This window comes from Rhinichthys klamathensis, unplaced genomic scaffold, assembly GCF_029890125.1.
Source record: "Rhinichthys klamathensis goyatoka isolate OS25496 unplaced genomic scaffold, OSU_Roscu_1.1 h1tg000436l_1, whole genome shotgun sequence".
Taxonomy (NCBI): Eukaryota; Metazoa; Chordata; class Actinopteri; order Cypriniformes; family Leuciscidae; genus Rhinichthys; species Rhinichthys klamathensis.
Window position 1 is genome coordinate 902,189 of NW_026606932.1, and position 12,429 is coordinate 914,617.

At 36.6% G+C, this 12,429-nt stretch overlaps 1 protein-coding gene across 1 annotated transcript; it reads right to left on the reverse strand.

Moving 5' to 3' along the window:
- Window positions 1-884: 884 nt before the first annotated feature.
- On the reverse strand, window positions 885-12,280 carry LOC130071320 (B-cadherin-like). The gene is made up of 15 exons (XM_056236036.1): window positions 12,202-12,280; window positions 10,936-11,037; window positions 10,315-10,464; window positions 10,020-10,175; window positions 9,758-9,902; window positions 9,488-9,654; window positions 6,596-6,724; window positions 6,316-6,501; window positions 5,530-5,774; window positions 3,535-3,677; window positions 2,456-2,677; window positions 2,151-2,369; window positions 1,556-1,686; window positions 1,311-1,442; window positions 885-1,191 (listed from the first exon to the last, which is right to left on the reverse strand). The coding sequence occupies exons 1-15, from the start codon at window positions 12,229-12,231 to the stop codon at window positions 982-984; spliced, it is 2,367 nt and encodes a 788-aa protein (XP_056092011.1). The 5' UTR covers window positions 12,232-12,280; the 3' UTR covers window positions 885-981.
- Window positions 12,281-12,429: the final 149 nt, after the last annotated feature.

Genomic DNA, 12,429 nt, shown 5'->3' on the forward strand with positions numbered 1-12,429 from the left:
TGTTTTACCCTTGCTATAACAACACTTTCTGGAATTGTACTGGCCAGAAGAAGTCTTGAAACATACGCAACTAAAATTATTCAATAAACTGTGCTCAATTTATAATCATCACTTCATCTCCAGGGTCTGCTCCTCCATGGCTTTGTCAGTCAAACTCTTTTGGCTGATAGAAGACTGATATCTTCTGGCAGGGATTCGGCGTCTGGGGTCGAATCTATTATATCTGATATATATGACATGGAGATCCATCCGATCTAACATTTTGGCACGATCTAACACTGTGGAAGAACCCAGTTACACCTTTTCTGCCTTATCTATCCCTAAATGGTGCATATTAGTATATGGTACCTTAAAAGTACTTTTGGGGTAGATAAGGTATGTGGCGGGTTGAATGAGGACACAGAAAAATGCTCCGTTGTCTCATCCATTAAGCACAAATAAAAGCCTGACAATGCTAAATGTTCAGTTTTCTGATATTATAATTCACAAATTAAAATTTGGCAATAATGCAGTGTAATAATAATATGACCAACAGAGTTGTATGAAGCAAGTAATGGTGCTCTAATTATTTTATGGTTTTTATACTGTTTATATGGTATATATGATAATGTAATATAGGTATATAAAAAAAATTTAGTTACAAACGTGAACTTCCATAAATAACCCTTAGAGTATTGGTCTGTATTCAAACATTCCGAAACGCAAAGTAAAGCATTCACGTGACTGGAAAGAAAGAGATGCTTTGTTTCTGTTTGACCATGTATTTCTCTGAAAACAATACGTGCTCCGGCACGGAGATTGATGAGAAATTGCGCTGCATACTCGATACGCGCTTTGAAGCTTCAGTGTCATATGTAACATCACTACCTCTTGCCCCAGTGACATTTTTCTGTCAGAATGTATTAACACATTACAGCATATTTGATCACAGATTTCACATCACACTCTCCTATACATAGATACATAAATATCGAGGACATATCACTCATCTTCTCCTACAGCATACAAATCAGCCAGTCTCCTGAACTGAGGTCCCCAATTCTGCAGATCCTGGAAGTCCTGATCTCCATTGCTGATGGATGACTGCAGAGAGCTGAGAGATCCAGCTTCAGACCCCTCACCCTCATGAGCAAACACCAGCATGGAGTCATACGGCGCCACATAGTGGTCATCATCTGCTGTGCACAGGTTCTACAGAAACATAATCCAAATACATTACACATGAATTTAAATCATGATGCAGATTTCTGCAATTTGCAGAAATCATGGTGACTCTCATCCATATATACACACAAACACTCTACACATACTTCATAAATGAAGTGTCCGATATCTTCATTTTCCTCTGGATGTTGGCGATAGAAGACCGTATGTAAGGCCGGCGGGGCAATATCTGTAGAGAAAATCTCTGGACTCCAGCACAACAGCATCATATCATAGTCCTGTAACACACACATGTACATACACAACATAAACACGGAGTACAGTAAGGCTTAACAACAGTAAAACGCTTCAGTGGATTCAATGAACATGAAATGAGGAAGACCATGTGCACCTGGTCCTGTTCGCCGCCTCCTTCCTCATCGTAACAAAAGATATTGTCCCTGTCTTCTTGTTTCTGGCTAAACTGTTCCAACTTTCTCCCACACTTTCTCCTCAGGTAAAGAAACAACAGCAGAAACAGCACTAAAGAAAAGAAAAAAAATATATATTTGTACATATTATCAGCACGGTTATTAGTAGAGATTGCAAAGGCCAGCATCATTATAATAACTATAAATGTTTCTTGAGCAGCAAATCAGCGTATTAGAATGATTTCTGAAGGATCATGTGACACTGAAGACTGGAGTAATGATGCTGAAAATTCAGCTTTACATCACAGGAATAAATTACATTTAAAATATATTAAAGTACAAAACAGTTCTTTAAATTGTAATTATATTTTACAATATTAATGTTTTTACCATATACTTGATTAAATAAATGCAACCTTGGTGAGCATAAGAGACTTAGTTCATAACATGGTATTTCATAAATAGATTTACAAATATATATTTAGGAATTAAAATGTCATATTAAGGTTTATAAATCTGATTTATGAATCACATTTTTCTTGTTTGTAAACCCATATTTATGGGGCGTTTGCTTACCAAGAAAGCATAAGATAGCTGCTAAAACATAGACGGACAGGGTGGAGATGTTAGCAGCATATACACCGCTGGAGCAGGTCACGTCATCATCTTTACAGTCACACACCTCCACTATGATAGAACTGTCCTGAAATAACATCTTAGAGTCGTACACACGCAACAACAGGCTGTGTTCGCCAAGAGCCAAATGTCTGAGTGGTTTCAACCACGCCGCACAGCCTGAGAATACCACAGAGAAGATTGTGAGATATACAAATTGTTTATAAAAGATTAACAAAGCTTAATGTTAGCTGAACCAGTCTTACTGGAGTTGCTGATGATGGTCCAGTTTCTTTGATATTCTTTATGTAGTTCTATGATGAATGGTGGGCCGTTTTCTGGTCCATCTGGATCTGTGATGGTCAAACAAATGGCCTTTGGTTTTTTAGAACATATTGGGATTCTGCGCTGCTCCAGCACTGGAGCGTTGTCATTAACATCCAACAGCTTAATCACTAATGTGCCTGTTCCTGTGGCGGGCTCATCATCTAAAGAAAGAAATACAATGCAACAACTTTTAAGGCTTGAGGCCTTGCCTTGGTCAGAATAATTAATAAAGTGTGCAGTTTAAAAAGAGTAGGTCACCAGAAGAGTAAAATTCTGTAATCTGTAACAAGCAGTGTTTAGCAGAAAGTCTACTCTGCTCTCTGCGCTTTTATCTGTTTTTCAATACAAATGTGTTAGACGGACATCTGACCAACCGTTGCGCCATCAGTCCTGCGGATCTGCAGTTATTGAGTACTTTAATGACTGCAATAGGCTACTATATTATGCGTCTCGTTTTTTTTAAGAGCAAAATCACATTTTGTGTGATCATCCACTTAACGCCTGTCACTCAGAAGTAAAACAAAAAAAAGTAGTCAAATTGGACAGTGTGAAACTAAAGCGCTTCTCCTCATCCAAGTGGATGAAAAAAAAACATTGGCTGTGTTTAAAGGTCATTTTCAGTGATAGACATTGCAGAGTTTACCAGTGTTTTGGTACTAATGTATGAATGGTATCTTACTGTTAAAAAGACAGAACTCCATTGCTTACGTAACCAACATATTTGTGTACTGGAAAAGTTGTTCTGGTAATTTAACAGTAATTTACAGGGATTACTGTGTGAAAGGGGCTAATAACTACAGCTGTAAAGCTCCAAAAAGGACAAAAAAGGTTTGAGTATTCAACACAAAATAAAAAAAAATATTTATAAAAAAATTATGAAAGTCTAATAATATATTCCAAGTCTTCTAAATTCAACATCAGATGTGTTTTGAGCAACAGAGGAGTGAGTAGATGGCAAATTTCATTTTTGGCAGGACTATTCCAAGTCTTTAATCATCTAGATATTTAATTAAATTACCATTGTCATATGCAACCACTAAGACTGTGTACTGATCATCTCTTATGAACAAGCCCTCTCTGTCCAATGAGCTCCTGACTCTGATGAGTCCAGTGTCCTCTGTGATCTCCAGCCAGTTTGCAAAATCATGCAGCAACTTATATCTGACATCAAAACAAAAACAAAACAATGAGCATGACAGACACAGTGGTGCACATAAAATGGTATTGTTTGCATGTGTACTATAGTAGTACCTTGGAGTTAGGGCTGCCACGATATCAGATTTTTCACTACTCGATTAGCGTAGCCAAAATACTTCACGATAAATGATTAACGATATATCTCGACATCTATAGAAATCTTGATTTATATATATATATATATATATATATATATTTTTTTTTTATGATATCATAAAATAATGCCATATCATAAATAATGCTGTTTTTTTGGCCAAATAATAACACCATAGCATACAAAAAGAACATTACACTTGATAGAGACTAAAATGCTAACCATTTTTAGCTTAGCACTAGCGATGGGCGCTTTCGAAGCACTGCTTTGTAAAGCTTTGATACCTTTGCGAATCATTTGTTTTGTAACAGTGGTCAGGAGCACGTATTAAACTGTAAAGGTCACGTGTGATTTCAGTAAACAAGGCTTTTGTTATGTCACTCACAACTGTTTCGCAATGTTTCGAAATTCGCTGTTGGGGGCCGATCACAGCGAACCCATGAATCACTGATCAACACCATTGTTATGGTTTTTACCTGATCTCGTAACAGTTGTATAAATTTGCAAGACATTTTTAATGAGTTTTGTGTAATTAAAAGGAAGAGTAGTAGTTAATAGTCGCTTGGCCTGTTTAGCCCCTTTAGACAAGTCCTGCAAATTGATAAAAGAACACGTTATACAGACACTTCCTATTTGTTGGTATTTGATCATTTGTTAATTGCATTTAATAAATAAATACTTTCAATAAAACCTTTGCAGGAGTTTTTTTTTTTGCATTTAAAGAGTTTTGACCAGCAGGCGTCACCAACAGGCGTTGAGCAGTTTGAAATATCATTTTGCGAAGCAATTGGTTCAATTGATTTAAAGCTTCGAAAAGGTTAATTTCTTCCATCACTACTTAGTAAAGCGTCTAAGTACAACATATGAGAAAATAACATATTTTCACCCCAAACACGCAATAGCGTCAATCAAATGTTTGAAATAACTTCCATCTGCGAACTGCTTTGGCTTATCACAGAATGAGGCAGAATTATATTATTTTATAGTATTCTATACAGTGATCAAGGCTATGTCGATTAGCATTGCATTTTCCTTATAAAATATACCTGAGATGGTTTGAAGAACACAGATAAAAATACTGTTGCGAGTATGAATGAAACAAATTACATGTGAGACTTTAACGCGGTGTACTTTTCATTTTATGGTTTGTTATTGCGATATATTGCAACGTAGTAGAATAGTAGAAATGATGATAAATAATAAATAATTACTGTAAATACATAAATATGTTAATAATTTAATACCATACATCAAAGTACCATATAGTATTACAGTACCATTGGAAACTGTTAAATGGTAGGCTACCACCACTGTACTTTATTGTAAATGCCTTGTGATTAAAAAACTTTTTAGTTGGTTTTAAAAGTACAATGAAATAATTCAGATTAAAATAACATACAGCGGGCATTGCAATGTTTACTGAATCAACGTCATGTTTCAAGGTTCACTGAATCACTGTTGAAATCTGTTTAAATTTTGCAAATCGGATCAACGTTGATATCAAAATTGTTCAAAGTTGGTTTATAAGTATTCTGTTAACCTTTTTACAACCATTTAACATTAAACATTGTTTCAACGTTGAAACAACAACGGACATTATTATTATAACTTTGGTCAAGGTTGGTCACATTATAAATACCCTAGATAAACACACAAAAATGGGGTTTCATGATATGACACACCGTCTAACTGTCTTGTTTTGTGTAAGTATGCATGTAAAACCTTATTTTCTGCTCTCTAGCAGTGTCTGGGTCGTTGGCTGTGTATTTTTGGATGGTGCTGCCCACCACAAGGTCCTCATAAACTATGATCCATTTCTCTGCAGGCTCAAAGACAGGTGGCTCGTTTACATCCTGCACAGTGATGGTGACGGTTGCAGTGGAGGTGGGCAAAGGAACAGCAAAAGGAACCTCGTTCGTTACCACTACCAGCAGAGAGAAATTGTTGGCCTGCTCGAAGTCCAGAGCCTAAAAATATACGGACAATTGGATTTTTATTTTCTGAGGAAAAACAAACAAAGAAGAAGCTTGTAACAGCGGCACACATGCTGGTGGAACGAATAGTCACGGTGCTATTGTGAAGACAATGAAATACTCAAAAAGTGTGCGGTTAGTGATATTTATTAAGGTTTTTTTTATTATATATTTTTAAGACTGCATTGATTTGATCAAAAATACAGTAACAATGGAAATATTTTAACAGTGCTGTCTTCAGTGTCACATGATCCTTCAGAAATCATTCTAATAGGCTGATTTGCTGCTGAAGAAACATTTTTATCAATGTTGAAAACAGTTGTGCTGCTTGCTTAATAATTTCTTTTGTGTTTTTCAGGATTATTTGATGAATAAAAGTATTATTTGAAACAGAAATCTTTTGAAACATAGATTTACTGTCACTTTTCAAGCAAATTAATGCTTACTTGCTATATTAATTTCTTTACTGATTCTTAAACTTTTGAACGGTAGTGTATATATCCGAGTGAGTTGTATATTTTGTTTGTATATTCACTTTTGATGTTGTGATAATTCCCACCATCCTGCTGGGGCCGGTGCTGATGTTGAAGAACCCTTCCTCGTTGCCCTGGATGATGGTGAACTTTGCCAGTGAGTTTGCAGTTAAAGGCTCGTCTCTATCTGTGACGACCAACCTTGCAACAATTTCCTCAGCCTTATTTTCTTGTACTGTGCTTGCATACTGCCAAAACACACACAAACAGACTGTTTCATAACTACTCAATGCCAGATGTTTGGAAAATTAAGCTTGAAGCGAAAACAAACAATGAACTCACCGTTCTTTTGCTGAACTTAGGTGCGTGATCATTGCTATCAGTGATTATGATGGTGACCATACAGGTGGAAGAAAGACCATGACCATCCATATCTGCCGCCTCTACATCCAGCGTATACACTGTATGATTCTGTTACCACAGGGATGGACATGAACACATTTGCTTGTTCTCTTGAACTTGCTATTAATCAAACAATCATGACAACAACAAAAAATATCAGTTTCCACAAAAATATTTAGCAGCTCCCGTTTTCAACATTGATAATGTCTTCTTGAGCACCAAATAAGCATATTAGAATGATTTCTGAAGGATCATGAGACACTGAACATTACAAATTATTACCGACCCCAAACTGTAGTGTACATTGAGTCTATATCATATATTGAGCTGTAACTAATTTGCTACCAGTGATCATCATGGTGCTTTAAAATTTGGGTGCACTAGTCATAAATTGTGACTTTACCCACCCAAAAGCACAGTCATTTGCATTGCTAGAAGCACCTGACACGAACCTGGGCAAAATTCTGAATTTAAGTTGGAATGTGAATTAGACTTTAAACTTGCTTAAACTTTCAAACAAGGCATTGTCAAGCCATCATTCAAAGTTTGTCTTGATGAAAAAATTAAAATAATTTCACAGATCATTTCAATTCTACTTCAAATTGCAATTCTGCATTCTGTTTACTACCTCGATACAAATTCCATTTAAAAAAGCACTGACTGTGATGTCAGTAAAGCCAGAGTACGGTAATCCGCAGAAACCACCCACCACAAAGAGACCCTTTTGGTCCAGTGTTATTTTAGTATTATTTATTTATTACTATAGTATAATATTTGAATTAGCTTTTATTTGTATATTTTTATGTTTTTTGAATCATTTTTAAGAGTTTTTAATTAGTTCTATTTAGCTATAATTCATTTTTATTTCATTTTTAGTATTTTTAGTACTTAAAAAAGAAAGAAAGAAAATGGGCAACTAACTGAAACAGAAAAAGAGTTTAATGGGGCTGTATGTATTTTTTTTTTTTACTGTACTAAAGCACACAAATATAATATGTTTACAGAGATTTAGGAAACATGCTCACATGCGTTCACATACTTGTTTCTCCGAAAAACAATGCTACAGCCAGTTATTTTACTTTGAAATGTGCGTTCCGTGTCGCAATGTCTGTTTTTGTTTTGGTCTGTGTGATCCCACCTACTGCCAATTGACCGTTCGCAAAAGCCACGCCCCCTAGTTATTGTTACTACGCCCATCAAACAAATGGTCAAACACGACCAGCGTGACAGATTGTCATGATGGGAAGAGGTATACCCGTGCGTGTCAGTGACCTTTTTTGGAGCAATACCTCAGCGATATCCTCCAGATCGAGGCAAAAGGGGTTACAGTATGCAGTGGAGGGATATATTCAAAATATAAAAATACGCAATGAAGGAGACACGACTACTATCGAGGCGAATGCTTATACCGGTCTAAAGCGAAATCTGAGAAACCCCATGACCTGTACCTCAAATGCAACCAGCACAGCCTTGAAGAAGATTTGTTGGTTCAGTGGCTAATTGTTTGGAGTTAGAAATATATAACTCGCGCTGCATATTTAGTAATTTTGCCTCAGATACATTCGCTTTAACAAGCAGGTTGTTCATTACCACGGCAACCGCTTGCGTGTCATGCTGAATGCGATTTTCGTGTTTAAAAAGTAACTACCGGTATACATAAGAGACGGAAAGATGCAGATAACCATAAATTATTTAAGGTTATTTCTATTCGTTACGATATTGATATATGAACTGATGTTGTCAAGTAAGCTTCATGCTTTCCCCGTTGCGAACGTTCACTCCTCTACACTGTAAAGTTAGTCTACTGGTGCTGCACTGCTGCTCATTTTCCCCCAAGAATATCATGTTAACAACAACCCTTTAGAAAACGTAATTCCGTTGTAGATCCTCTTGATCTGCTTTCTCCATGTTTCTTTGACTAATCTCAGTGTCTCAGTCTCACGCACGCTGCACACGAGTTAACCATGTTCGACACATGTAACTGGGAGTGGGGCCGTCCACACTGTTTGATCCATTGTAGGCACCTCTCACGTTGTGTTTTCGGCTTTGGAAACGGAAAGAACACAACTCCTCCAGACAATCTCTCGGGGTACCTAGTGTCCGATTTACAAACGCCGTGGGCGCACCGCTTCACCATCTTGCTTGGAGTCAATGTTTAACGGACCTGCTCACATAGTTACGGTTGCTATGATGTGTGATTGGACAATGGCCGTTTTGTGGGAGGGGCCTGCGAAAGGTCAATTTACCCAATAGTATTTCGACACCACGGGTTGCCATTTGGCGGAAAACCCAGCGTATTGTAGCCAGCAAGCAAACTAGGTCAGAGATCGCAATCTAAAAAGCATCCATTTTAAAAGCTCTATGTTTAGAGGAATATTAAAACGCAGATAAATCAACTCATCAACTTAAAGTGTAAGGCTTGTCACCTTTTATTAATAATTGCACTTGTTCCTGTTGCATGTCCTGAATCTGGCAACCACTATGAGCGTCGAGTATGAGTAGGAGGGGGAGGGAGAAACAACCCTCTCCAATTTGGACTGCAGTACCCATTTCAAACACTAGCTATCAATATTACATACTGCACCTTTAAGTTTAAGTTCATCTAATATTTAGATATTATTTAAAGATTTCTTTTTGGAATTTTGTCTTTACTGAGCGTAGGGAACTGACAGGAAGCAAAGTGGAGGCAAGACCAGGAAAGGACCACAAGCTGGGACACGAACACAGGTCGGCCGAAGTGCAATTGCGCTACACAACAAAAATGATTTACAATAGCTTTAGTTTTCATAACAACCGGTCTCTACATGAGCAAAATCACTTAAGTTTTAATACCTCTCTGTCCAAAATGCCCATAGAGGCCAGACTGATGACTCCATTGGTTGGGTCAATGCGGAATGCCCCAACGTTGGGATCCTGTCTCACCAGTTTGTAACGCACAATGGCGTTTAAGGTTTTGGGGTCATCCAGGTCCTCTGCTGTCACTTTTATGAGAGGCACATCTGTATAAAACATAGTGTTTTGTGTTATTGTATCTTCTAAGAAACAAATGTTTAGTTATTGAAAGATATTTCTGAGAAGGATAGAAGGATCTCCACATCCTACTTTGTTTGGCCCTTTCTAGGACCTCTCCCATAAAAGGATTTTGGGTACAGAAGGGTTTGTGGTCATTTTGGTCAAGAACTTTTATGGTGAGTTGAACAGGGGGTTCAGTGTAGTCTTGATCCTCTGCTGAGGCATGAGTCATGAGCTGCTCAAGTGAACAGACACATAACATACAGCATTTATCAACATAAACTACTTCTATAAAGTTACACACTAACTTTGTTATGTTTGAGAGATCCTTCGATCACTGCAGGTCACTCACAACGTATTCTGCAGTTTCCTCTCTGTCCAGGTATTTGGTGACCCACAACATGCCTGAATATTTATCCACTTTGAAAAGGCCCTCGGGAGGCTGGTCGGCTCCAGCACCTGTTATTTTATAAATAATTTTCATGGAATCAGCAGCGGTGGACTTCATCTTTAGAGCAAAACATAGAAGCAAAGAGAAGAACTCTTCTTTTATGAAATGTTAAAATAAAGACAGAGCAAAGAGGACAATGATATGCAAATTAAAAATAGGATACAAAGTAAAAAGGACACATAGAAGAGAGATACACCTTCACCACTTGCTTTGGGAATGGGCCTTTGTCATTTTCTGAAATGCTGACAGGAGGAATCAACCAATCCCTCTTTCTTCTGATCATGCCATTATTTGGCCTGGGAATGACCCTCATCAAGACATGATGGGTCTCTGGAGTTGTGCTATTCTGAATGACAAATTTAAATTGAATAACCAAAATATGTAAATATTTTAAAAGATTTTAAACTACAGTACAATGCTTCCAAAAAGTATTTAGACTCTTTAGCTGCTTTTAAAGCAAGATAGCACAAACACTTTTCAAAATGTTTGTTAGGTTTTAGAAAAAATTATGATTAAAATGTATTTTGACAATTTGTGGTTGTCAGACGCTGGTAGAAAATTTTCATATTTAATGTGATGATTATGAACTACGGTTGTGCTTGTGAACAAGAAACCGACTTGAATCCACAAAAAAAAAAAAAAAAAAAAAAAAAAAATGTAATTGCAAAAATGTGACAGATGCCACTTGTTTTTGCAATGAATTTCATTTCAAATAAACACCCAAAAACTTTTTGGAACTACTAAATACTTTTAGAAATAATAAAGGAAAATCAGAAAACAGTTTTATAATAAATATATAATAAGGCAATTCATATACCTGCCAAAGCGGGCTGCTGTTTCTCGTGTCAAGCATGAACTGTCTCTGTTGAATGGCTTCCAAATACTCTGGTATGAGCTTTCCATGGATTGTGAATATCACCTGTTAAAACATAGATGAAGCATGCATCATTTTATGTATGATTTCAAATAATAATTATTGAAAATAATAAAATTATAAAAAATTTCAAGTAATCAGAAAATGTATAACTTTTCAATTGAATCCGGTTGCATAGGTAAAGTTGGAACACAGAATACTATGTTAATTCTGATACATACATTTTTTCTACATTCTATAATAAAATCTGCAGACATTACTAATTTTAAGGAATTATACACACTCATACAGTGATTAATTTAAAAAGAATGACATGACTCCGTATTGAAAATAATTTCCATATATACAGTACATTTAAAATATTTAATTTGAATTAAAATATACAATTTTGTAAGATCAATTTTCTGGAATTGAAACTTTTACAGACAGAAATACACACAGATGATGATGTCTTCATCACAACATGCTGTAATAGAAATATTTTATGTAATGGGTATTTTCAACATTAAATGTTCAGAGAAATGCAGACTAAGGATGCTCAGGTCAAAGGCCATATATACTTAACCAAAAAGTGCTTAACACAGTAGAACTAACAGTCATTTGATTAGCTTAGATCACAGTGAAGAAGACTTGAGTGATATTGATTTTTACTCAACTGAATGTACATGTATCTTTCTATTCAGGAGACTCACTTGGTTGTTGTGGCCAGTGATCTCCCGGCCGTGAATAAAACTCTACAAAGAGCAACCTGGGAGTTGTGTCAGATATTTGTTGCGCAGCTGAGGAATAGAAGTCGGCTACTAAAGACTCTACGCTCAAAAGACCACCGCAGAGAAAGTGATAGTGTTGGAAGACTATAGAGCCGCCCTCGGGGTGAGGCTGTAATACTCTGAGTTAGTACGGACCAGAGAAGGACAGTGAGAATGTATAGATGCTAAAGACCTGTGTGCTCATGTGTGATTGAGGTAGTGATAGTAGCTTATTGACGGGACGCCGTCACCTTACTTCAGGGAAGTATTGTCTTGCATTGTAAGTATTCAGGGAATTACCTTGAGATACTGTAATTATTATTTTTAACAACTGGAAGTTGTTTAAATTGTCCGTGGTGAAGAGGTCAGATTAAGTAGGTTGCATTCGTATTAAGAATTTCCACAACAATGCATAAAACAAAAATATAAGAAAAAGATAAGTAAATTAAACAACACTCACCAGAGACAAAACACAGGTATATCCCTTCATGCTCACAATGTAAAGGAGTAATGAAATACACTTTCTCTGTGTATCTCTCTTCCTAGTTCCTAGAGGTAGCTGTGCTGTAAAGTCTGATCCCAGTATGTGTGTGTGTGCATTTGCATGTTTATGAGAAGGTGCTAAAGGCAAAGCGTCAGAGGACAATGAGCTTCACGACAGATAATGGCATGTTTAAAAACATGAAGC

Coding starts and splice junctions, on each gene's coding strand:
- LOC130071320 (XM_056236036.1), bottom strand. CDS start 12,231: ATGAAGGGATATACCTGTGTTTTGTCTCTG. Junction 9,903..10,019: donor AGGAAACTGCAGAATACGTT/GTGAGTGACCTG, acceptor TCACTTGAGCAG/CTCATGACTCATGCCTCAGC. Junction 2,370..2,455: donor GACCATCATCAGCAACTCCA/GTAAGACTGGTT, acceptor TGGTATTCTCAG/GCTGTGCGGCGTGGTTGAAA.